The sequence below is a fragment of the Dipteris shenzhenensis genome, chromosome 18 (assembly GCF_047967505.1).
Source record: "Dipteris shenzhenensis isolate YYH24624 ecotype China chromosome 18, Dip_SZ_1.0, whole genome shotgun sequence".
NCBI lineage: Eukaryota > Viridiplantae > Streptophyta > Polypodiopsida > Gleicheniales > Dipteridaceae > Dipteris > Dipteris shenzhenensis.
In genome coordinates, this window is record NC_141613.1 from 48,345,471 (window position 1) to 48,371,824 (window position 26,354).

Sequence of the window (26,354 nt, forward strand, 5' to 3'; positions counted from 1 at the left end):
TCTAATGACAAATGTGATTTGCAACAGCACATACCAACTTGAAAAACAACTACAAAGCACATGCTCACCTATCCAACTGTTATTTTATGAAGGAGAATGGTGATGGGACCTCCCATGGGAAATTAAATGATGGCCATAAGCTGCTATGGGCATTATTACACTTGATACAAAAGATTTGAGTTAGTTCTTAAGAATGGAATTCAACATAGTTATTAGTTACTCATTTTAGGTCTTTGTTGATCATGCCAAACATCTTTAAGGGAAAGTAGACATGCTTTATTTACTTTTGTATTGTTTTAAAATAAAGCAAGACTGAGTTAATATGCTTTTGAATCTTATATTCAAACTGAACATTGTGAACCAATGATCGACATAAACATCAATCTAACTTTTCTCCCCTTTAAGGACATCCATGTGGAGTTCGCTATACAGGGTTTAAAAATTATACGGACTCTATTGAAGCCAACTTATGAGATCCACCTCTCAAGGGACATTCCTCCAATCAAGGGCAAAGACACAAAATTCCCTCATTGTGTATTTAGAGTGGTCGTGACTTATGTCTATAACAATTGTGCCTCAAGTTAGAGGTATATTAGACCTTGATTCTTGGCTAGAAATAAAAATGCTTTAGGCAGTTGAAATGCAGGGTGATTATGCTTATTTGTGCTTGCTCATGCTTGCTTCTTCTTGCTTATGAGGTGTGACCTAGCTTGTAGCCCACCACCTATCTTAGGGCCCTAGCACATGGATAAATTAGGATGGGAATCCAATTCTCATCTATTCTAGACCAGGTCATCTATTAGCCACTTTTCCTCCCATTCTAGACCGTGGCCCCTACTTCCTTTGCCAATCTTTTTTGTCATGTGCATCTAAGAAATCACAATCTTCATCTTCATGATTTTCATCTCTTAGTTCTTCAGCCTCCTCAAGGTTGAGCCTCCTTCTTTTGAGACATTTTTCATCTGAAACCTTCAATTCTACTTTCATTGGTTTGGTTGTACAAGATGAGAGAGTTTTAAATTGCAAAATAGGAATGGAAATTTTATACTCAATAATTGAGAGCCTATGAAATAGTACTATAAAAAAGCTTTTCCTCCTAGCACAAGCTAGTTCTTTTGATTACTAGCACATGGGGGGGGATGGGTATAGGATAGAGATACATTTTGGATAGCATGAAGTAGGATGCACTGCATTTGTTTAAGTGGAATGCGTTCCTAGCGGGAAGTCTTATGGCATAGACCTCCCAGTAGTAGACAGGGGTATGGGGGGGATTGTTGGCTTCTCAATGTTAGGGTGTTTACATACCGGCCAGGCAATGGTCGGCCAAGATTGATTACCGATAGACATGTTTTCCACATCATTTCAACTTGGGCAGGCACCCTTAGTGTGTAACCACCCTTTGGGTGTTTACAGACTAGCACACCATATGGATAGTCAAGATCGCCTAACAACGTCCAAACCCATGGCCCAAATGCATTGAATGCACCATGGGCGAACATGGGCAGCTTTGTTTTGTTTGGAGTGCTGGTTTTTTCTATGCGAGGCACTAACACCCACAAGACAATGCATGGAGAACGCTTTCTTGGCACAGGATGTATTCGGAGTCACGTGAAGTATGTCTTGGACAATAAGGTGACACGTGTCAAGCTGAAGAGGATGGTGAGGTGGAGGTTATTCTACCTTCTATCTACCTTTGGAGTAAAGGAAGGAAGGACACAATCGCTAATTGGTTCAAATGAAATGAAGGGAGGAACTTCGAAAGCCTGTAGGCATGGCTGCATCACTCCCAGCAAATGCACGGCGATCTGCGTTGCTAGCAACTCAGGCTCATCTCTCTCCTGTCTTCACCAACAGCTTTTGCTCCTTCCCCACTTTGCCAAATACAACTTCCAATTGCGTTCGATTACACACACAGAAATTCGTCTCTTGGTCTCCCAGTAGAATCTCGCGGCGCCGACAAGCTGCTGGTACGATTCTTAGTTTGGGAGCCCCGAGTCTTGCCTTTGGTCGCGTACGTCAGAACCTCGCATGCAAAGTCTAAAGGCTGATTGCCATTCTTCAACTTTCTATCCTTATGAACTTGTGATGAGAAATAAATTTACAAATAATAATCGAAGCGTTAAAAAAGCCAAAGGGTAAGCTATTCTATTGTAGTCAGAATGGAGAGGGACAGGAGTAATGTATGTATGCACGTCAGACAAGCTTCAGTTATGAAGATCACCTCTTGGGATGATCCATTTCTGGTAATCACAGACGCTAGCAATGTCACCATTGGGACAACGACGTGATAGCTTGTCTTTGTATAACATCTTATGGCCTAATGCTGAGGTGATGGCATTTCCAACTAATGGAGCTTCGTTCTGTTGTCTAAGGAGAAGGGCCAGCATGGGCCCTGTAATACCAGTGTAGCGAACATTTCCTCACGCTTGAGCCATTATCAATCCGTTACTTGTGCTAGTTTCCAATAAACCACGGTTCAGATTGAAGGTCTGATCATCTTACAAAGCCTTTGGTATGCCGTCTTCCCAAATGAGGCCAAAGGCTGATTTTACTGGATTGTTGAAGGTGATCGATCACGCTCATTGTTTAAGGAAACAAAGGAAGTTAATTCACCAACCACCTTGCTAGGAGTGTAACATTCTCTCAGAGTTCCCTTATACTACGATCACTCATCAAAAGTAAAACTCCCGTTCTAACAAATCCATTTCAGGAGGCTTGTCCTCAACATATTCTTTAGTTCCTGCTCGTGGCACTCCTTGAAACACTTCGATGGAAGAAAGTGGACATGCATAGATAACCTCAATATTGGATGATCATGACTTTGGCAATCAAGGCCCCTATTTGCGAAATGAGAATGACCTTTGATGATCTTGAAGCAAAAATGGGTTCATCAAAGAGTTTGCCAAGGGAACCAGCCCATTTGCTGGCCCCTCCACCTCCGACTTGACATGTGGCATTGTGCCACTTGTCCGCCACTATTTGAGGCCTGTTTGCAGGCCCTGTCCAGCCTGTGACCTGCCTCAGATCCTGCAGGAGGGTTCTCTCCTTGTGTCCGTTCAGTTGCACCACCTCAGCCCTGATCTGCAGCAAATCTATTCTGCCTTGCATCATCCGTACAGCCTGTTTGACCACTCTGTACCTTTGGAGATGTCACCCCCTTTCCCTTTGTTGTGATTTTCTGCCCATTTGGCAGCCCCCTCTCTCTCGGCTCAGAGGTGGGGAGGCTATCATCCCTAATCCAACACCCTCTCTCAACGACCCACATTTGCCCTATCCGTCGATGAAGATGCTCCAGTAGCTCCCTTGTTGTAGCCCTCTAGAACACTCTGGTGTTGTCATAGTTTTCTCCTGGCATTTCAACCAGTGGCCCCTGCTCCGCCAAATCCAGCTCCTCTTTCGCACACACTAGTTTGGTACACAGGTCCATCTTTGGTAGCACCTGATGGCACCACCGCCTTCAGTCACGAACCCGCCTCAAAACTTGAGCTCTCCAGGTACGGACATCCTCCAATCGTCCCCCTCATGATGTGTGAATAGTTTGAAGTCCTCCAGGCACCATGCTCTCAGGGTTTGTTTCAACGCGTCCTCCGTCTTGCTAGGTTTGCAACCAAACAACATACCCGAGACATTATATCCTAGTCACAAATCTAGATTACCTAGACCTTGAAGCTCCAACTGTGGTTTTGTATTGTTGTCCCCCTCTAAGTCACAGCTACCGTCTAACCCCGAGTCACAGCCAAGCACCCAGATGACTGTAGGCACTCATCATTGTCCATCACTTTCACAAAGGAGTATGACTCCTCTCTTGAGCAATCAATAATATCCGGCATTGTGACAGTAACACCAGGGTCCATGTATCTAATCTCAGCAGCACTCGTAGTTGGCACCCAAAAAAGCTCCTGTGTCACCACCAACTGAGCTGTATCCTCTGACTTTTCAACTTTTATTCCCTTTGTGGAGGATTGGAGCTGTCCATATACTATATTCGACTTTTCTGGTCCCTAATCCCTAGACTATTGGCTGCATCAAACAACCAAAAGCCACTCCCACCCTTTCTTGATCGCGCATTGGGCTGGCTCCCGTCTTCACTCGTAATTGTTTACCTCCTTGAGAGGAATGGGGCTTTGCAATTGGCTTTTGGCTGAACCAAGCTTGATTCAATTTGGGTTTGAAATTTCATCCCACACTGGTTTCAGAACATCGGAGTTCAGCCACTAGACGGCCTAGTCAGAGGCACCCTACGGTACTTAACGATGACCTTGACAAAGATTTTGTAAAGACAAAAATCCAAGAATTGGAAGTTTTGAAGAAGATCCCACGATTTCAGCATCTTTTCAAAGGTCCCAAATTCAAGTGGCTCCTCTTCCTCCTCATCTTCTTTCTTTTCTTCTTCTTCTTCTTCTCCTTCTTCCTCTATAGAACGCTCCCGTCATAAATGAAAAAAAAGGAGATCCAAATCCAAAACTAAAGACTTCACAAAAGGTGGTAAATCCATCAAGTTCACCAATTTTGATGGAAAGTATGGAGCTAGTGAAAAAGCTTTGCAATGTATCCTCCAATTCGATTCAACTTTCAAAACAGGACGCTACCCGGAGAAGTCAAAGTTGAAGATTGTAAGTGTACATCTTATAGACAGCGTTAGTGCATGGTGAGGAGCTCTTTTGGTGGTAGATGAAGCACCAAAGAAGTGGAAAGATTTCAAGAAACAGTTCTATGAACATGTTGTTCCAGACCTACACAAAATGAAATGAGGATCTTTTGCCTCTTTGAGCTTTGCATTATCTCAATGTTTAGTGGATGCTCATGGAAAAATGTAGGGTTTTGGGGACCCTTCTTTAGGATGAGCTGAACGTAGATGATAGAAATATGTGGTCACCAATTGCACCTCTTGTTTTACATCTAAAGGTTTTTACGCTATTTGTGCTGATTCATCCCCATGGCATTAAAACAAAAGGGTCTAGCTATGACAATATCCCAGCATAGTATGCACTAACTTTTCATAGTATTGGATGGTCTCTTTAGGGATTTTGGTAAGTTTTTTTAATCAGTATCAATATTACGTACATGATTTGTTATGGTGTGACCATGGTTTTCAACTATACAATGCAGGTTTTCTTTGTCAACAGGCTTCCTTAGCTCAGGCTCCCGCTAAGTCAGATCATGTGGGTTCCCTCAATGCAGGTTTTCTTTGTCAACGAGCTTCCTTAGCTCAGGCTCCCACTACATCGGATAATGGGTCCCCTGATACTATCAATAATGGCATGACAATACCAACTAGTGACAATGACAAATGGGCCATCAAGATGCTTTATGATGGTGATTGTCCCCTGTGTATGCGCGAGGTCTCTTCAGTCTTTATATCAACCTTGTTTTACTTAAAAAGGATGGTTTTCTGCTGCCCCACTGAAGATCATTTAGTAAAGAACCACTTGAAAGTTTGTGTCACTTTAAGATCCTCATCATGTTCCTATTTGAAGGATCACATTTTTCATTCAGATGCTCACGTCTTCTTATTTGAAAGACCACGTTTTTTCATGAATAATATCTATTTCTAAGGGAAAAAACCCTAGATTACTATTGATTAGGTTTTGGGAATATGGGATATTTCAGCTTCTACCTGTTGAATGTGTGGAATGGCATCCATATTTTTAATTTTCAGCACTATATTGTACTAAATGGACTGTACAAAAAGGCTTTCCCTATTTCGTAACTGGAGTGTATAGATTTCTTTGGGACTCTAGACCTGTCTTTTTGCTTATGAAACGAGGGTGCTGGTTTCAAAAAAGTAAAAAGTCCATAGAATTTCCGAGGGTATCATTTGTGGCAATTTAATAATTGTATGTCCTCTCAGCTTTCGTTCTTGCAGCTAAGCTTAGAGATTTATGGTAGAATCCATGAGATTTCTCAGGATGTGTACATATTCAAAAGTCATTGATGAGTTTGAGTATGTCAATTATTGAAAACGTTAAAGATTACCTTTGTGTAATTTGATGCAGTAAGGTGTTTTCCAGTGGTTAATGACAAGGTTATATCGTCTACTATAGATGTTGCCCAATATTCCGAGATTCGTGATGTTGGTTTTCTATTATGGGTATTCTCTGAGTAGTGAGAGGAATTGTTGCCCAATATTCCAAAACTTGTGATGTTGGCTTTCTTACGATGGGTATTCTCTGAGTAGTGATCATTGTTTCTGTGTGCGCGTGTGCATGCGTGCATCTCCTTTGTGTTTGATCAAAGAGTTTCTAGATCTTTTTGTTGTTGTTGAGGTTTGAAGAAGTAGTACCTCTATTTTCTAATGTGGTAAAAAAGCTAGTAGCGTAGCTCTTATGGTCAAGTGAAGGAAGGTGTCACTCCAAGTTTGAAGATGGCTCTTGCAGTGTCTTTTGTCAGCCATTGGTTGCCTGGTAGGCTTTGTAGACTCTCTAGTCGGCCCCACAACTCGGTGATCGGCCAATAACAAGTGGAGGGGGCAGTATAGCCTCTTCTTTATAAATAGAGGGCATTTTCCCTCTCTCTAGTTATCCCATAGAAGAAAACTCTGGTATGAGAGAGAGAGAGAGAGAGAGAGAGAGAGATGTATTAATGTTTGCAGGAGGCCTCGCAGGCCTATGAGACAAAATGCAAAACCAAAAGGTAACTCATACAAGCCACTAAGGGCTGAAGCAAAGGGCTCACTAAGGCCCTTGCTGAAAGCTAAAGTGCTAAGCTAGTGTACAAAATAGTAAAGTAGCAAAATATCTCAGAAGAGTATCAGGTGCTTAGAGCTAACGCCCCTAGTACATGCCCATGTTCCATATATCCAGGTAACCTGGTGGCTCTCTGATGAGATGCGAGGAGCTCTTGTATCTGTGTCTGTCGAGGTGTCTCTCGATGCAGTGGAGCACGTGGTCTCCTCGATCTCTGGATCCGGTGGGCTACGTCAAGGGTGATGCCTCATCTTTGGTGGTCACCTTTGAGGAGGGCTGAAATAGACCGGAACCTCGATCGTGCATGCTCTGGTCCTCTGTGTTGCACGTGGCGTGTCTCTCACGTGGCAACATCGAGGTGGAGACTCCTACTGCTAATCCATGATGCTCTCATCTCATCAAGCTCCTCTCCCTCAGCCTCATCGATAGCAGCTTACTCAGATGCATAGAAATCTGTAACAAGGGCCTGTGCTCTGTCAGTCTTGGTGGCCTGTGGCATCAATCCCTGCTGTTTCTGGTCTGTCGCATCATTATGTCTCTCTGTTGTCGCATCTCCTTTTTTTTTTCCCCCCAAAGAAAGGAACCTTCTATTAGTGCTTGAAAGATTTCATACAAAACAGCAGCCCTGAAGGTACTAAGTAGGGAAAAAACCGGGAAAAGGCTGTAAGAAAAATCGGCCTGTTCGAGAGAAACTCAGCTCACTGCCAAAATCCCTATAGAGCCGCCTCTGTGCAGTGCCCAGCCCCGAATGTAGAAGCGGTCTAGCCTCTCAAGCAGTCATCATGTCTCCTTTGTCTGGAAGAGAAGAGGAGGCTGCCAGGTATCCTGCTGAAATCTGGCTCTCGCCACGGGTCTCTGCCACTGATCATGAAAATGAACTGCTCCCAGGTGCTCCGCTCTGGTGCTGGCATCTCAGAGAAGGCGGCGCCGCCTTGCTTGTCCTCCCCAAACTCTAGGTTGTTGAAGTCCCCACCAACAATCCAAGAGTCTACATCCGGGAGACACTCTGACAGCCTCTTCCAAAAGGCCGGACGGTGCTGTCTGCACGCTGGGGAATACACGTTCAGGATCCCAATCCTAGACTCTCTCGTCCTAGGAGTACTCCCATCCAAACTGCCCGTCCTGGGATAAGCTCGCCTTGATCATAGACCTCTGGAGCCACTGTCTGTGAGACCGAGATGTAGACCCCTCGGCTCCGTCCTACTGCAGGGGACCACTCCTCTGAACCTCTCCTTGGGAGAAGGTGGTGTCACCGTCTGATGTCTGATGTTGAGAACATATGCTCCTGAATCAAAAGGATGTCCACTGTCCGCCCTACCACTACCCTTTGCAACTCCTGCCAGAGTATCAGGTACTGAGGTTGACTACGAGCAAGGTCGTGGAGCCGTGCTCATGTCAACTCACTATGGTCCAAGTCATGAGGACGGAGATGCTGAAAACAAGGCTCTCCTATGAGTGGGTGCCTGTTCCAGAAAGACTGCCTTATGTGACTTTGCCAAGGGTTTGAAGGGCGAGTAGTCCATGTCTGTACGTCGATGTACTAGGCTGGATACCGGCTCAATGCCAATCTTCCGTGCCCACTTCATCATGAAGGAGACTTTCACCCCGAACAACTCCACACACTTTCGGAGGAGCCAATAGTCTGCCAGATCAACCTTTTCTTTTTTTTTTTTTTCCATGAAAAAGACTTCTATTAAGTAAGAACAAAAACCCGCGAGAGCAAGCTCAAAGCGGAATACATCATGAAATCATGAGGATAATAAAAAACCCCCTCAGAGTGAGGTGGAAAGAAACCAAGGCTGAGGCTGAAAGTGCCATCTCAACCCTGTAGTAGATTCAGAGAAGAAAGGAGAATCCTTCCATTCCCTGAAGAAAAAAGCCCTCCTAGCTGAGGCTGCACGGGAGTCCCCCTGCATACCCGTCCATACGGCCATCAGAGTGTGTACGATGTCTGTCCAGATATGTCTGTCCAGATACTAGCCAATGTGTGCGAGGGATGAACCTGAGTACCCTCCATAGCCTCTGTGCATCTGGATCTCCAGATATGCCAGGCTGCTATGCTCGCTATAATCTCCCAAGAAGTATCCACAGAGGCATGTACAGCTGTAAAAGGACGGTGTGTAACCACATCCAACGAGCAGAGCTCAACCCGATGATGTCGAACCGAAATGGCCCGGGAGGAGTCAAGTCCCTCATAGAAAACCTGAGGTCCTGTAAGAGAAAGCCAAGCCACCGAGCCCCAAGTCATAAAGAGTGGGGAATGGGCAAAGTGACTGAAGATCCTGGCTATCCCCATCCAAATCAATCTCGCCTGTCTGCAATCCCATAAGCAATGCTGAATAGACTCCGAAGCAGAAAGGCAACGAGGGCAAGTAGGGTCGGCTCCGAATCTGGACCTCCAAAGGTTCACTGCAATCCCTCCATGAATAGAAAGCCAAAAGAAGATAGTGATCTTTCTATTCCTGTGGGATTTCCAGAGCCTCCTCCAGAAGTACCTCTGCTGATCCACAGTAATACCAAAAGTCTCCCAATGAGGAACTCTGGAGGGTCTCCAACCTCTACTACTGAGCTGAAATCTCCTGGCATTACTGACCGTGTAACGAAAGAAGGGGATGGTCTTCTCTCGATGCCCCGCGTCAATCCACTCCCACTCTCCGGGGTCCCACTGTAAATACCTGATGGGAACTCCTCCATAGAGCCAAAGTCTCCAAGACCCGGTGGAGAGTAACTGGGGGTCAGGGTCTAAGAACCACTCTGAATCTGATCCCTGCATCAAAAGGCCTACGACCCTGATAGGCTGAAAAGCAGACTCAAGCAATATATCATCTGTAGATCTGAGCAATCTGCCACCATCCTAGACACTGAAAACCAAAGCATCCTCCTGTGCACCTCGGAAGGCTAAGACCTGAAGTGGAACCCCGCCTCTCGAGAAAGTACCTGCCCAAGTGGAGGTAGTGAGAGGCATATCATCTGTGTCTATCCAAGCCTCTGGAAGGGCTGACTCAATCTGCAAGATCCTCCCTGCACTCCCTCTGAGATGTCCTGTCAACCCTGACTTGGTTTCCTCTGGAAGCCTACGGAAGGCTTTCCAAGATCCCAAAGAAGAAGCAGGTCCCCTCTCCCACCTGGCCCACTGCATGTAGAGTGAGGCACCCAGTGGTCTGCCACGATCATCTAAAATACTGTCGTTCCACATGATGGGCTGCCTATCAATCTCTTCCCGGGAGGAAGGAGGAATCCTCCGAAGAGAGCTTCTGAAACTAGCCCAAGCTTTCAGAATGGCAACCATGAGAGGGGATGAAGGTGATCTGAGGTGTGCTGAGGTGAAAATCCATCTAACACTGCTCATCCAGTCTCCTCCTGAGGAAGGTGTGCACCTCTGTATGCTGCTGATAAGAAAGTCCTTCCACGGTTCCTGTCCTGGCATAAGTCCTCGCACCACTATCTTGCAAAGTAAGGCTCTGCACTGTAAATCTGGATCAATAATATTGAGACCCCCATCCTGTGTAGGGAGGATGAGGGTCTCCCAAGCCACTCTGGCTAAGGCATCTGCTGTGCCATCAAGCCCACTCCAGAGAAAGTTCCTGATCGGTCTTCTGAGCTGAATGATGCAGTCCCTAGAACGGCACCAACATGAACAAATAAACCAGGCCGTGGCCAAGAGGACCTGGTTGACCACCACAACTCTAGAGGCAAGATCCAGCTTGGCTGAGCTCCAAAAGAGAAGCTTCCTTCTGATGCTCTCCAACACGGGAGCAAACTGCTGCGTGGTAGAAATACCCAAGCCGACCTGGCAGCCCAAATACCTGATAGGCACACCCCTCTGAACCCAAGTGAACCCTATGTCAAGTCCCCAAACTGGAGTGTCCTCATCACTGATCCAAAAGCCATTGGATTTATGCCAATTTATCTGCGCCCCTGCCGCCAAGCAAAATAAATCCAATGCTGTCCTGAAAGAAGTCAATGTCTGTGGAGAGGCATCCAAATAAATCGCTGTGTCATCAGCCAACTCACTGTCAAGCAGCTCCTCTTCTCTTCTGATAGGAAGTCTCAGCCCAAAGATGTCAGCTTGAGATCTAACATAGATGCTCATAGCTTCGGCCACGAATAAAAAAAGGAAAGGAGCAAGGGGGCATCCCTGACGGACTGATCTCGAAATCTGAAATCTCTCACCCCTTACCCCACCAATAAGTACCTAGCTATGGGCTGATCTGTACAAAGAGGAAACACCTCTGATCCAAACATCAGTGAATCCAAAGCGTAGAAGGGTGCCCTCCAAAAAACTCCAATCTACTCTGTCATAAGCTTTTTCAAAATCCAACAGTAGAATGGCAAGATTCTGGCCACTCTGCACGGCCCACTCTGAAGCTTCCCAGAAAGAAAAAATGTTATAAAAAATACTTCTGCCATGCACAAATCCCGTCTGAGTGTCGTGGATAAGATCAGGGAGAAGTGGCTGCAATCGGAGGCTAATAGCCTTGGCCAGAATCTTGTAACAAGTCCCCAGAAGTGTGATAGGCCTCCACTGGGACAATAAATTTCTGCTACCTCCTTTTGGGATAAGGTGGATGAGGCCCTCTGTAAGCGATTCAGGCATCTCGCCAGAGTCCCAAATGGCCTGCATGGCTGAAGTAATATAGTCTCCAATCATATCCCAAAATGCAATGAAAAAAGACGGAGTGAGGCCATCTAAACCTGGGCACTTGCCCTTGTGAAGGGCTGAAAGTGCAGTCCTGAACTCTGTGTTGGTGAAAGGTGCGTCAAGTAGAACATGCATATCCGGATTCACCAACACTGGGATACTCTGCCAAATAGCCTGTCTAGCATCCTCTATATCGTGTGTCTCAGGATCAGCAGTAAGGAGGGTGGCATAGAAATCTGAAGCTATGCGTAAGACGTCATCTGGCTCTGTCTGTAAAACCCCATGTGAGTCAATAAGCTGAGATACACTCTCTCTACTATGTCTAGGGCCAAGAGTAGAGAAGAAGTGTTTATTGACTCTACCACCCATCTGAATCCAGAAGGACTCCCGTGCATGAAAGGCATACTCTGCTCTCTGATCAAGCAATAACTGCAGGTGAGCCCTCGCTGCAGCAAGGCGCTCCTGAATCCAAGCATCTGAAGGCCGTTTCTGCTCTTCCCTCTGCAAAGCTGCTAACTGCTGGCGAACACCAATCTCACGTCTGAGAATATCTCGTCTCCTGGTAGAAGCAACTGAGCAGTAAAAGTCGCTAATACCAGAGAGGGCAGCGGCTAAATGTGAAGGATGTGGCTGCCCTCCCTGGACATGAGCAAACCATACCCGTAGGGCTGCCTCTGTAAGGTCCTCCTCTGTGTAAAAGGCATCTGGGATCCTGATGCTGGCAGATCGGCCTCTCAAGTGAGGCTCTGAGATAGCCAGAACAACAGGGAAATGGTCTGAGGTGGAAACCCCCGCAGCAATGCATACCGATCCCCCTCTGTCTAGTGCCCAGTCATCTACATAAAATCTGTCAATGCGTGCATGAATAGGCATCTGTTGCCTCCTGTTCGACTAAGAGAACAGGAGGGACTGTGGCTGAATAAGAAAGGCATCATCACACCAAGTATCTCTGCCACAGAAATGGAAAAGGAAGGCATCCCAAGCTGCTCTCTCCAAAGAGTGAAGTCCGCCTTCTCTACCCCCTTTTTTGTCTGAAGGTAACTCGACCATGTTAAAGTCACCTCCAATCACCCAAGAATCCACAATGGGGGCCCAGGAGAGCAAAGTCTTCCACATAAGGACACGTTCCCCTCTAATGTTGGAGGCATATAGGTTGAGGAAGCCAACCTTACGCCCTCCAATCAAGAGAATAATCCACTGAGCTCTAGAGGGGATAATGACTCCGTGCCCAACAACTAAGGGGAGAACCGACTGCGAAACTGAAATAGAAGTGCCTCCCCTAGTGCCCAATGCAGGCGACCAAAAAGTATGTCCTGAAAGCAACTTGCCTGACTTGGCACAATCTCTATAATCCAGCTTGTGCTCTTGAATAAATAATATATCAATGGGACCCCCAGTAACACCTGGATGAAGCTGATCCCGGATCAGCTGTCTGCGGCGGCGATGTGGGACGCCACCTAGGCCCTGTATGTTCCAACTGATAATCCTCATCGACGGGAGGATGTAGAGTGGAACACCTTACCCGACCTAGTGGCGGAAACAAACCCCTCAACAGGGGAAGACCTCCTGGATGGAGGGAAGGAACCCAGTGGAGGAGAGTCAATAGGGGAAAGAATCCTGGCACCTGAAGAAGAAGCCCTGTCAATAGGAAATCCAACCATTGGCTCCCCAAAAGTAGCAGGCACAAACTCCTCCTCTGGGAAATCTGAACTCTCTGCCAAGGCTGAAAACGAGTTCCTGTGGAGCAATCCAGACACCGGAGTACGAAGGATCCCTTGTGAGGGAAGAGGATCAACAGTGTAAGCTATCCCCTTCCCCCTGTCCAAGGGAGGGAGTGAGGAAGGCTCTCTACCCGGTGTCTGCCCAGCCGCGGAAATCTCTCCGTCCTCAAGAGGAACATCTGGCAGTGCTGGATCTAAGGAAGAAGCTGCAATTGGGGAGGAGGTCGAAGCTTCAGCGTCTCGGACTGTGCAAGGTGAGACAGGAAGGACAGCTCGAGGTGAAGCAGAGTCTACTAAGGTACCCTCGTGAACTGAAGGAGGGACCTGCACACGTACTGGAACCCACTGTAAAGCGTCGCGTGTGCCTGAGGGAGGTGGGGGTCGAGGAGCAGGACCTGTACCACCCCCCTGATGAGGCCGAGGAATAGGTACTGGACCTGTACCACCACCTGACTGAGCAGGACCGCCACGTGAAGAAAGAGGAGCAGGAGCTGGACCTGTACCACCCCTCTGTCGAGGTCGAGGGGCAAGTGCCGGGTCTAATCCCCCCCCCTGTCCCCCCTGTCGATGCCCTGAGGCGGTAGCTGTACCAGAGGTCTTCTTAGGCCTTTTCTTCTTCCTGGGACAATCCCTGGCAAAGTGTCCCGAGGTCCTACAAATCCTGCACTGGTCCTGCCTGCCTGAAATCTCCACTCTCTGGCGAAAAAAGGAACCATCCGGGCGCTGTATCATGACGTGGTCCATCTCGAGGTTAGGATCCTTGCAAAGGACCCTAACTCTAGGAACCCCATCAGCCTTGGTTGCCTCTGCTGCAGTCAATGGCAACCCAGGGAGGGGTGGGATCTCAGCAACTACGCCAAAATGCTCCCCAATAACAGAAAGAAGTCGATGGTAAACCTGGGGAAGCCCGGGGAACCTGATGAAGAGCGAGAAGAATTTCTTATCTGCCTCAACTGGGTCGAAACCAAGGTGAAAGGCTTCAAAGAAGATCTTCCTGTGTCCCAGGTGTAAAAGCTCGGCCTTGAGCACAGTGCTCGCAGCCTCTGGAGTGTCAAAAACAACCTGGAAAAAACCTCGTCCCAGAAGGCGAACATCTACCAATCGAGGAGCGAGGTCTGGGGGGAGAGCCGCAAGCATCCAGTCTCTGGCTTGGGATCTGGAAGGGTGAGACCCGAAGATGCGTGCTAACAAAGTGGTAGAGCACTCAATCTCTACATCCTTCCTGAGCTGCTGCAACTCGTCTTTAGAGAAAGTGATAGTTTTCGCGGCCGGTGGAGATGGAGTAGGATTGGCTGACGGGGAATCCATCGCCAATCAAGGTGAGGAGGCCGACTCGAACAGAAAAAAAGGCTCCTTCCGTTCCAAAAAAACTGCGAGGGGCAAGGGAGGGGAAAGGAGGCTAGGAGGAAGCAGGGGGGAAGGGGAGGGAAGGAGGAGAGGGGCTAAGGCTGAGAGGGGAGAGGGGCAAGGAGGGAGGGGAAAGGAGAGGAGAAGAAAGGGAGGAGTGAGAGGAAGAGAGGGGGCGGGAGAGCAAGCAGGGAGGGGGCGGGACAGCAGGGGAGGGGGCGGGACAGCAAGGGGGAGGGGGCGGAGGCAGGGAGAGGGAGCGGAGCAGCAGGGGGGAAGGGGCGGAGGCAGGGGGAGAGGGGGAGCAGCAGGGGGGAGGGGGCGGAGGCAGGGAGAGGGGGCGGAGCAGCAGGGGGGAGGGGACGGAGGCAGGGAGAGGGGGCGGGACAGCAGGGGGCAGGGGGGAGCAGCAGGGGGGAGGGGCGGAGGCAGGGAGAGGGGGCGGAGCAGCAGGGGGGAGGGGACGGAGGCAATCTAATAACTCCTATTGCGAAACCACACAACGGCTTCTCTCGCGTGAAGCACAGTTGAACCTCCGCATTGTGGGTGTGCCAAAGGTCAAGTCCCTATGGCCCCATCCACTCGTCCATAATGCGTGAAATCTGATCTCCCACAATAGCATCAAACACCACTAGGGACCACTTCTCTAACCTTGTGGAGGCAAACTGGAATCTCCAAACAGGGTGTATCTGGGAGCCCACTACGCTAATCGAACCCCCTTTCCGGGGCTGCAAGATCACAAGCGTTACCTCCAGGGGTAGAGGGTAAGAGTTCGGAATCTTCAGGTAATTCCAGGGTCCCAATCTCCAAAAGACCCGTGGTAGGGATGCCCAAGCTGGAGATTGGGAGCTGTTGACCGAGAGGACGAGCCCCTTCCCTCTAGCTCCCTCCTTGAATGGACCGGGTGTTGCGTTGAGGAAGCAGAAGGGGACGTCGTCTTACCCTTGCCTGCTGGTGGGGGTGTCGAGGGCAGGAGAGGGGAGGGAGGCTGAAGAACCTGCTAAGGAGGTGGAGAGGGGGGTGGAGGAGGAGGGAGGAGGGAGGAAGGCGGATAGAGGGGGGCGGGTGGTGAGGGTGATCAAAGCAAGAGGGGCGAGGGGGAGGGAGGGGGCAGGGGGCAGGGGGAATCTAGGGGAGGGATCTTGAGGGGAAGGGGGGCAGGGGGAAGTAGGGGCAACCACAGGCCCCCCCTGCTGATCGGGCTCGTCGAGGCTCTGGATCCACTCCTCATCCGCTGCCGGGCTAATGTCCATAGCTTTTGCCATCGCAGCATTAGAAGCTCGTGGGGCTCGCTACTGATGCAAGGGTGAATGCGAACGCTGAACCTCCAACACCGGAGGATCATCTTGTTGTGCAGAGGTCCCTTCCATTGGGGGAGGTGGGTCTCCACGTAAGGGCTCCTGCTATTGCTCCTCCTCATGTGCCTCTCAAAAAACCCTGTCTCTCTCTCTCTCTCTGCGTCTAGCCCTCTGCCTGCGGCGCTTGCGGGCCTGTTTGCTTGGTTTCTTTTTCTTTTTAACCTGGGTCCAGTCCCCTTTGAGTCATTAGCTACCACTGATGCGGCCGAATCTGGAGGAGCGAATCTGGAGGAGACTCGAGCACCGTGCCAAATGCCCGACCAATGGAGGGGAGGATGGCTCTATACTCCTTTGGGAGCCCTGGGAAGCGAAGCGTAACCGGAAAACGGGGAACATGGTCTGTCGTGTCCATGTCCTCCACTGTAAAGCCATGGTACCAAGGAATGAGGTACACCAAATGCAAGCCAAGGAGGATGCGCCTCTCTTTTCCACCTCCTCCCTCCCGCCTTTTCCATCCCCCCTCACCTCATCTCCTCCTCCTCTCCGCCTCTTCTTCTCCTTCCTTCCTCTCCTTCATTCACAACAGGAGCATTTGTGTTTGTTAGGAGGAAGAAGATCTTGGTGGTGACCTTTGGTCTGGCCAGAGGGGCTCATGGCAGCACCCTCGAATCCCACAGCCGTTAAGGTCCTTCTTTCTCCAACCGACAAACATGTACAGCAAGCAGTTCAGTGCATCCAAGACAAGGCGATTGTGGGCAAAATTGTGGGCCTCACACCCACAAGGCGACAGGTGCGAGAGTGGATCCAAGCGAGCTTGGAACTAGAGGGTGACCACATTCAGGAGGCCACTATCTATGGAAGAGGCGTCTTCCTCATCCAGATGAGCTTCCCTGATACTGCCTCAGCACTTGAAGAGGCCGGGGGCCAGCATGAAGAGGCGAGGCGGAGAAAGCAACCGGTAGGGGTCGGGAAAGGGGGTGCAAAGAGGGCAGGAAGGAGGCGGAGGGGGAGGCCGGGGAGGAGGCGGAAAGGGGTGGAGATGGAGGGGGGGGGCTGAGACAGAGGTGGAGACGGAGAGTGTGGTGAAAGCGGAAAGGAGGCGGGGAGGGAGAAGGAGGGGGAGTCGGGGGGAGGGGGGGAGGCGGAGGCGAGGGGGAGGATGGCAGAGGGCGGAGAGGAGGCGGAGGCGATGGATGGCAGAAGGGCGGAGAGGAGCGGGGGCGAAAGGGCGGAGAGGAGGTGAAGAGAAGGGCAGAGGCGAAAGGGCGGAGGGAGAAGACGGGCAAGGCAGGGAGCAGGAGCTCAGTCTCTTCTTCTTGTTGAGGTTGGATTGTTGTCGCATCTCAATCAGATAGAGTCCAACACAAACCTGATCGGGAAAATGGATCAGCCATGTAAGTGGACCAAAGCCATGCCCCTCCGGAAAGAAGCAATGATATTGCCCTTGGATCTCATAGTAGACTGGGCAGACATATAGAAAGTTCTCCTATGTCTCGATCTCCTCCATCCAGCATAGTGTGCAAATCCTCTGCTCTCTGGGTATGCATGTAACTCTCCCTGCCTCGATCAAAAATAGCTGAAGTGACGAGACTCGCAATTGACCGATGGCGATCCTCAATGCATGTGAGACTCTCCTATCCTCAAGGTAGTGAGGTCTGATGATGAGACCATGTTCCTATTCCGTCAAGAAGTGGTCATGGTAGAACTGGATCTTGGTGGGGAACTCCTCTCCCCCCCAAGCCCTAGATGTATGGAGCTGGAGGAGGTCCAACCGTATGATACGATTGATCTCATCTTGTGGGATCATCTCGGGTGGTGCATCCATGCTGTACTGAAAGGGGGGAAGTCTGTCCATCTGAATGCCGTGACTTCCAAACTATGTAGATACCTGTGCGTACCATGTTGTATCAACACTGCTCTCTGCTTTTTTGCCTGGAAGACTCTATGCTAGTCTTGGTAATCTCCACTAGGGTAAGGCCTAGACTTTGTGGAGGAAATTCATTGTGTAAAAGATAGCATCAACCTGGAGAGGGGTCATGGCAAACTCTGTCTGTATGATTTGATGGGGACTGAGGGCTTGCTCCGAATCATCCTGGATCCCATAATCGCTTTTAGCCTCTTAAACCTGAGAGAGAGGTCTCAGTCTTGGTTTAGATTTAGTTCAAGTGATATCCCAGCAAGGCTGGAAGATTGCTTTTTCTGGCAATCATGGATGAATATCTATCTTCATACTTTCTCTGCATCTTCTCTATTCTCTAAGTGGTGATCAATGTATGTGTGCACGTGTTCTTTGTGTGAGATTAGATGTTCTAGATTGGTCCGCTGTTGCTTTTTGGAGAGTGAAAGCTGCATGCATAGCTAAAATGTTGGGCTGGTTTGTATTGATGATACCGCTCAACTACTTATGCAGCCCTTAACCACTCTACCCAAGGTTACCAAAATCTCTCAAGAAAACAAGGCTATTCATGAGTGGCAAGATCTGTTTCAGGAAGATGTCTATGTGTCTCGATGAAGAGATACACCAAAATGAAGATCCTGTCAGAGGATGATTGTTAAGCATGACGGGAGAGCCTCATGTGTTTTCCTAGATTAGCAGCCCCGTCGGGGGTATCTTTGTCCACATCATGCAAAAGAGGAAGCATCTCGAGATACCAGAATGATTGCACATGTTTTCCTCTTGTACTTTGTTGATTACTTGGGCTCCAATGGCGTGGCTTTCAATTACTAGGCATCATATATTTTAGGAGTTAGGACTCTTCTTGGTCTATCATGGTTTGGCACCATTGTGTACAATTTTGTCGATTTCATGCCATATCTGGCTCTCCTTAAGACCTGCACATATATCAATGAACACTTGCTAGGAGATTGTAGCAAGCATCATTGCCTGGCACATCTAGAGATCAGATGCACAGAGGCTATTGATGGCACCCAGACCCACCCAGCTCATACCTTGGGTAGTATTTGGACTGATACTTACACACTTTGATGCCTATTTGGTCGAGGATGCAAGGACTTCTAGGTCTGCTTCTTCTAGGAGGAGGATTTTTCTCGGAGTGGAGAGGTTGTCCTTTCTTTTCTGATACCTTCATAGGCAGGAGGTGGCATTTCCAGCAACAAGCCTAGTTCTTATAAGGTTTTTCATTTGCTTAGACTTTTTGAGTGGTATATTATCACAAGTTTTCATGCTCCACATGATGTATCTATGCCTTGAGTTTCTTCTCTCGGCTACTTCTTTCATATTTAATAGAAATCTATTTCATGAACAAAAAAAGGGAAAAGAGAAAGAATCCTATAACTGTTGCCAGCCAATGAGAATTGGAGAGTTCTTTTGGTCTCTTAGTACACACTTCTCCCCATCCCTTACAAAGGTACCTTCTATCAAATCTTGAGAATATTACAAAATAGAGTTGTCCACTAGGTGCTCAAGGGGCATCTTGGCTGTCACGTAGCCTGCTTCTCTGGGTCTTGGCTCATTGTCTACAGTCACACGGTAGCAAGTTCCAACAGCTAGCATGGTGGATTATACAAGGGACTTATTGCCTACAGCCACACAGTAGCAAGTGCCAACAACTAGCATGGTGGTCCATACAAGGGACTCCTTGATTTGTGAGAGTGTAAAAGATACCTACATCTCAACCATTGCAAAATTGCTCATGGTGCTCAATGGCCTCCTTGGGATCCTCTCAACCTTTTCTAGATGGCATGCAAGTATAGACAGTATCTAGCCGTATGTTGATGTAGTCGTGGGTGACACGTTTTCCCATCACAAGGCTACACTAGAGGTTCCAAGTTGTGATGCTACCAACAGTCTCCTAAACATTGCCTTCTGGAAAGAAAGGGAGACACGATCTAGAGGGTGGGGTGACCTGGGGCATCTATTGGAACTATTTCCTTGCTCACTGTTGTAGGATGCAGAGACTACCCAAGACCCTTTGTGGACCGGAGGACATGGTCACTTGTTCGACTTGGTCAATCTAGTTAGGCCATGGAAATGGTCACATGGCCAACCAGGTGCCTTGGTGGATCTTATCACCCAAGCACATGGCATGTGAATGAGTTACATCTCACAAGGACGTTATCTCACCTCATCCACCTCGCCACCGTCAGTTCTTATGCAGTGAAGCCCCTTGTCAAAGATACAAGTGGTGCACAGGGCGGTGCACATGGAGTAGTTACATGTCTTCACCTCACGCAATGAAGTCTCCTTGTTAGAGAGGTGGTGCACATGGAGTAGTTACGACGGTCCAATTGGGGTGAAGCTGGTAGTCACAGAAGACATAAAGAGACAGAGCGGTGCATGGCTAAGGTGCAAGGGATAGCCAATAGGAGAAAGGATGGGAAATTTCCAGCTAGGGGGAGGTAGGAGTGAAGAGGGGAGAGCAGGAGGAGATCAGGATCCATTCATTCATTCTTTTCATTGTATGGGGTTTTGGGAGGAGATGGAGAGGAGAGAGAGAGAGAAGAGAAAGAAAGAAAGAAATATTAACGTCTTCAGAAACCCTCATGGGACTATGAGACAAAGCACACACATCAAAAGGGTAAGTACCAAACATCGGTTATAGATTGAGAGTCTCTTGGGAGTGCATATACCACTTCCAAAGTTATTATAGATAAGCTACATTGTACTAGGTGAGATAGCGAGCCTGTATTACATCGGTTTAAGACTGAGAGTCCTTTGGTTTGGATTTAAAATCTTTGATAACTGCTTTTCCATCTCTATAGACAGCCCATTTCCCTTCTTTGCGAGCACCCTTCACTTTGTTCAATCCTAAGCTGAATCAAGGTGAGCTCCTCTAATATCCATACCTTGGTGCCTCTCAACTTATTTGTTTGGATGAGAATCTTGATTCTTGCTTTCCTGTCATTGAGTACTGCTTTAGCTTGTGTCCGAATAGGAGCCACAATGGTTATATCCTACAAGTCCCACTCAATCCGAGGGTTTGCTGCTATGATATTATCAATGTTTTCTGCCAGGATCTCTTCATGCCAATCTTCAGGTAATCCTCCAATGCGTAGACAAAGTCCCACTGTGATCACCATAAATTGTGTGAGGGGTAATCTGATACACTTCCGGAGGTATTAATGGGGGCCAAAGGCCATTGATGTGAGAGGTGAGGAGTGGGTGGTGCGTGGACCTATGACACAATGGACCTATGATACGATACTATAGAGTACCACGACCATGCTTGTGGGTGCTACAAGTGATGTGAATCGGAACAGGAAAGCAAAGAATGCACTCCAAGAGAAGACTAGGGAAGGAGAACTCTGAGAAAAGACTAGGAGAGAACAATGCTCATAACAGACAATGCAAGAGACAGTAAACATAGAGAAGACTCTGTGAATGAGAGCACATCATAGAGAGAAATGAAACCAAGTATACCAGTCCACCTCAGAGATAGAGCAGCACAACAATACAACAAGCAAGCTCGTAGCTCCAGCCTCTCTCTCTCTCTCTCTCTCTCTCTCTCTCTCTCTCTTTCAGCATCGCGATACGAAATCCCTGCTATTTGACACATTGGTGAGACCAGCTGCGATGTATGCAGCTCCTTTCTGGGCAGGAGACCTTGGCGCTGCAGATTGGAGACGAGTAGAGAGGTTACAGATCATCATGTTCTCTCGGCTCATTAGGGCCAAGGCTACAGTTCCGCACAAGATCATGCTAGCAGAGTTTGGAGCTACTCCCCTTGCATTGGATGCAGCGTTTCAGTCGGTCATGTATTTGCACAGGGTTAGGGAGTTTGGAGACTCAGCAGCAGGCAGAGCTCGGTTGCCATGGTTAGCACTTGCATCTTCTATGGAGTTGGCACGATCTGGGGCCTGATACTGCTGGTACTTCAGACTCACTAGGTGGCTCACATCTCTTGGACTAGACATGGATAGACTGCCTCCCTTCCGATACAGCATAGATGCCCCTCATCTCGAGTTGACTCGCCACGAGCTTAGTCAAGTCACGAGAGCAGACTTGCTGCAGCTTCATACGTACCGCACTTGGATTTATCCCACGCAGCTTCCGACGAAGATGGCCACATATCGTGACCACTTCCTTCGGATCTCAGAGGATGGATTTGTCATTCCACCAGGCTACACAGGTATCCACATGTCCCACTCACTGAGGATTGCCCTTGGCCAGCTTAGAGTCTCTTCGCATCAGCTCGAGATAGAGGCTGGTAGGATGCGACGCATGGAGGATGGACGTCGTCCAGGCCGAGAGACCAGGATCTGCCCTTGTTGCACCATGGGAGAGGTGGAGTCAGAGGAGCACTTCATTTGCAGATGCCCGCTATATTATGAGATCAGAGGGAGATTCCACTGTCTCTTCACGGATGGCTTTGGACCTCTCTCACGAGTGATGGATTATGAGGATCAGCATTGCCTAGCTCTTTATGTCAGGGAGGCCACTATGCTTCGACGACACCACCTCAGAGACCATCAGCACAGACCGGAGCGTGATAGAGCCCAGCTCGATAGAGCTCAGACACACGCTATACCAGATGACAGGTATCAGGAGGAGCACGAGGAGGTCAGAGCTCACACAGGACACATGCCTCCACCCTGTGGATGTACATATGAGATGGTTTGTAGACGCCGCAGGATCTTGTTACATAGGGGACGTACTCGCCGCTTCATCTCCAGACGATCCAGGATGATGGCAGCTTTTCGGAGGAGACTTACTCATGGAGATCTCGCCCTACCAGCCGCTCACCTCACTTTTGCTCAGATTTGTACTCTCATAGCAGGAGGAAGAGTCGATGGACAGGATTTCCAGTATTATTTTGGTTCTCAGACTCCGTGATACATGGACTTGTATCTTTGCATTGACATATTGTACTCATCCCCCCGTTTTGCACCCAGGGGCGGTTTCCTTGCATCTAGCTTACTTTGTATTTAGGCTCGGATTTGACATTATGTACTTTCACTTGCATTGTATTGCGTAGCACTTAGATGATATTCGACGATGCCTCTTCTTTGTGGCACGTTGATTTTGTGCTATCTTGTACGCAGAGTTCTTGATGTCCCATGGGCCCATTTTGGCCTTTAGTGGACAATAATACACTTTCTTTCTTTCTTTCTTTCTCTCTCTCTCTCTCTCTCTCTCTCTCTCTCTCTCTCTCCATCTCGTCCCAAAACCCTGTACAATGAAAAGAATGAATGAATGGATCCCTGACCTCCTCTTGATCTCTCCTCTTCACTCTCGCCTCCCCCTAGCTGGAATTCTCCCATCCTTTCTCCTATTGGCTATCCCTTGCACCTTGGCCATGCGTTGATCCATCTCTTTATGTCTTCTGTGATTGCCAGCTTCTCCCTAGCTAGAGTGTCGTAACTACTCCCTATGAACCACTTGTCTTTGGCAAGGAGCTTCACTACGTGAGATGAAGACATGTAACTACTCCGTGTGCACCGCCTTGTGCACCACCTGTATCTCTGACAAGGGGCTTCACTTCATAAGAACTAACAGGGTGAGATAACGTCCTCGTGAGAGGTAACTCATTGATGCGCCATGTGCTTGGGTGATAAGATGCACCAAGCCACAAATGTTGACCATGTGACCATGTCCATGGCCCTGATGAGGTCGTCCATGTGACCACGTCCACCCCATGACCAGGTCGAACAGGTGACCATTTCCACCGGTCCACCAAATGGTCTTGGGTAGTCTCTGTATCCTACAACACTCACCAAGTATGCAAGAGATGCCATTTCTTTGGAGAAAGCATGTTGTCCCTTGTTAGGAAGCTACCATCCTCATCCAAACACATGGATTATGTGCCATAGTCTTGCAAATTGATCTTGAGCTAACACTTCCCAACCCTTTGCATTGAAGGGAAGCTCCATAAATAGTGGGATATCATCTCTTGATGACAATGCCATTTGTATGATCTCTTGATCCTGGTCATTCCTCGACAGTGACAATTGCCATCTCTCCCTATTTGTACCAATCAGGGTCCAATTGGAAGTCCACCTTGTCCAGCCACACAAAAGTAGTGTTCATGGCTGAAGGTTGGTCTATAGCTGCAACCAAAACCTAGTGTGCACGTCATGCAACACTTATTACTATAGCTAGCCTCTCTCATGTGGTGAGGCAGCTTGTTGAAGGCATTTTCCAATGTCGGCAGGCGTGTATAGAAGAAGGGTACGTGCACTATCATTGTGGGATTGCCTTGCCTGTGGGCTAAAACACTTTTCTTGATCCCACTATAAGGCGGCGGCCCTCACAAATCCAAAGCTTCGAGTAGGAATATTCCTCTCTGAATGGTCTGGGGGTCAATGGCCCAACGCTTCCCCAACCTCGACTATTTTAATCCTCTTCCATTATAGTGAAGAGACACAATTGAAACAATTGATCATCCAAGTATTCTTCAAAGGCTGTGATAGGATCTCGAGGTGGAGGGCCTTGCTAGATCGTATGTCGTAGAAGACTTGTGAGAGTATATGGCATTCTGCCCCCCTCATGTGCGTTAGCAAACTGAGGTGCTCCTTTGGCTATTGTGCAAGATTACTCCAAGTCCCCATGGAATGGACCGGGCTAGGCCACCATCCCACTATGCCCAATTGACGTGTGTCCAATAGCCTAGCATGATCTCGAACCTCTGGGTGTCAAATATTTAAGTGGCTACTGCTCTACCTCCTCCCTGCATCGTGGGTGGGTCCTAGTGAGACGTATTGCAAGGTGCCACCAAATACTCCAAAGTCCTCAACTAGGCTAAGTTAGCATTACCCCTATTCGATCTTTCTGAGGGGGTAGAGAAAGTGAAGTACAATACGTGCCAACCTATAGAGTGAAGTGAGAAGCTTGATGCTTGCTTCAATTGAAGCAAGAGGTCACATCAGCTCCTATGCTCTAAATGTTGGATCCTAGTAAAGTTGTTGAAATGGATCCCAGTTGTTATGCTGTTGGAGCAGCCCTATTCTAGGATGGTAGACCACAAGCTTTTGAAAGAAAAAAGTTAATTTTTGTGGTTTACATGGATAATTCGTTCTAAAGTAGTTTTGCAATGCTTTCGATCTTAGGTATAGGAAATCCCAATGGTGAGAACTTATGCAAGAATTTGACTTTGAGGTTCGCTATCGCAACAAATCCACTAATAGATTGGTGGATGCGTGAATAGGTTTTACTTTACTAAAATCCCGTTGAACCTTTATAAAGGGCATTTATCTTGAAGATGAATTCTCTTGCATATGGATGAATACAAGCTAGAACTGCTCCCTTTAGGAAGTAAAACTAGACTGTATTCTGTTTGGAATGGATCGCTTTTCCAAATAAGAAAGGTCCTAAGTACCCGAGGTGAGGGATACAAGATGCCCTGATTGAATGTCATGACGCTCCAATACTGTCTATCTGAGGTACAAAGGTCTTTGGAACTGATCAAAAGGACTTTCTTTTGGCATAATATGAAACCTGATGTAGAACTTTATGTTCGACATTGTCAATAATTCCAAGTCAATCAAGTTCAACACTTAAGATGTTGTGGCTATTGCACCCTTTGGAGATACTAGAAAAGAAATGGCAGAGTATTACCATGGGTTTCATGGTTTGATTACCGCAGATTTTTTGTGGGAATGATGCGATTTGGGTGTTTGTTAATTGACTTACTAAAGCTGTCTAGATTCATTCATATGCAAGAGAGAATTTCAGCAACACTCTTGCTCAACTGTTTGTTGAGAAGTTCTTTAGTCTTCATGGCTTCCCTGCTGAAATTGTAAGTGACAGTGATGCTAAGTGAGCAGGTAAATTAGATTATGGAAGATATGTTGAGAATGTTTCCGAGAGGCAGTCTGATTGGGAGGAGTTTCTTCCATTAGTAGGGTTTGCTTATACTAGTGCTTAGCACTTTGCTACTAAGGAGACTCCGTTCATGTTAATGTACGGATATCAGCCTAGAGTTTCGTGAAGTAGTTGTAGCTGCTTGGTTCCAATAGCAGCAGGAAATGTTATAGTTAGCAAGGGAAAACATAACAAGTGCTAAAGATAGAGCACAATTTTAAGCACTCACTGGATTTCTCATAGAGGGCCAGTGAATTTATTTAAGGACCCTCCAAATGATGCAGACTTTTATGGTTTATAAGATCTCTATCGTGGTCCATTTTTAATTATTAAAAAGATTAATCAAATTGCAGCTACTTGATTGTGTTTGGGTACACTCAGTCTTTATAGCAGTCGATTGAAAGAGGTGTTTGGTGTTAGAGATACCTTAGTCTTTGAGGATGAACTTGTAAGACGGAAGATCTTACCAATTTTGTGCCCCATGAACTAGAACTCCGTTTGGAATATTGAGAGCATAGGCTCAGGAAGAGAACAATTTCAGAGCTGTGAGCTTAGTGAAAAGATGTGCTGAGGAGGATTACACCTAGTAGAGTGTGGATTCTCATTGGCGCCAGTTTCCAGATTTCCTCTTCCAAATGTTCTTTGAATAGTGGGGGGAGAATATTATGTCCATGCTTGGACATAATTTGGCTAGTTATGGAGGTCAGGTGGCCTAGAGGCATAGATCGTAACCTTGAGAAATTTAGGACATGTGGTACCTAAGGTCCACTTAGGACAATTGTAGGGTAAAGGCCTTAGGACACCCTTGGCTAAAAAGTGAGAGATTAGGCTCATTTGCGGCATCTTGGGATTAGGGATTACCAAGAGCACCCAGCTTTGCGCCTCCCAGTGTTAGATTCA

The 26,354-nt window shown here is 47.8% G+C and overlaps 1 protein-coding gene across 3 annotated transcripts in view; it reads left to right on the plus strand.

Moving 5' to 3' along the window:
• Positions 1-1,728: 1,728 nt before the first annotated feature.
• LOC147891341 (Putative thiol-disulfide oxidoreductase DCC) overlaps positions 1,729-26,354 on the plus strand; it is a 166,238-nt gene continuing 141,612 nt past the window's right edge. For 2 of the 3 annotated variants that reach the window (XM_087389711.1, XM_087389714.1), the window contains exons 1-2: positions 1,729-1,963; positions 5,181-5,342. In XM_087389711.1, the coding sequence (XP_087245837.1) occupies positions 1,772-1,963; positions 5,181-5,342 (354 nt within the window). In that variant the 5' untranslated portion in view covers positions 1,729-1,771. The remainder of the gene's footprint in view (positions 1,964-5,180; positions 5,343-26,354) is intronic. The other variant, XM_087389713.1, reaches the window with a different exon arrangement.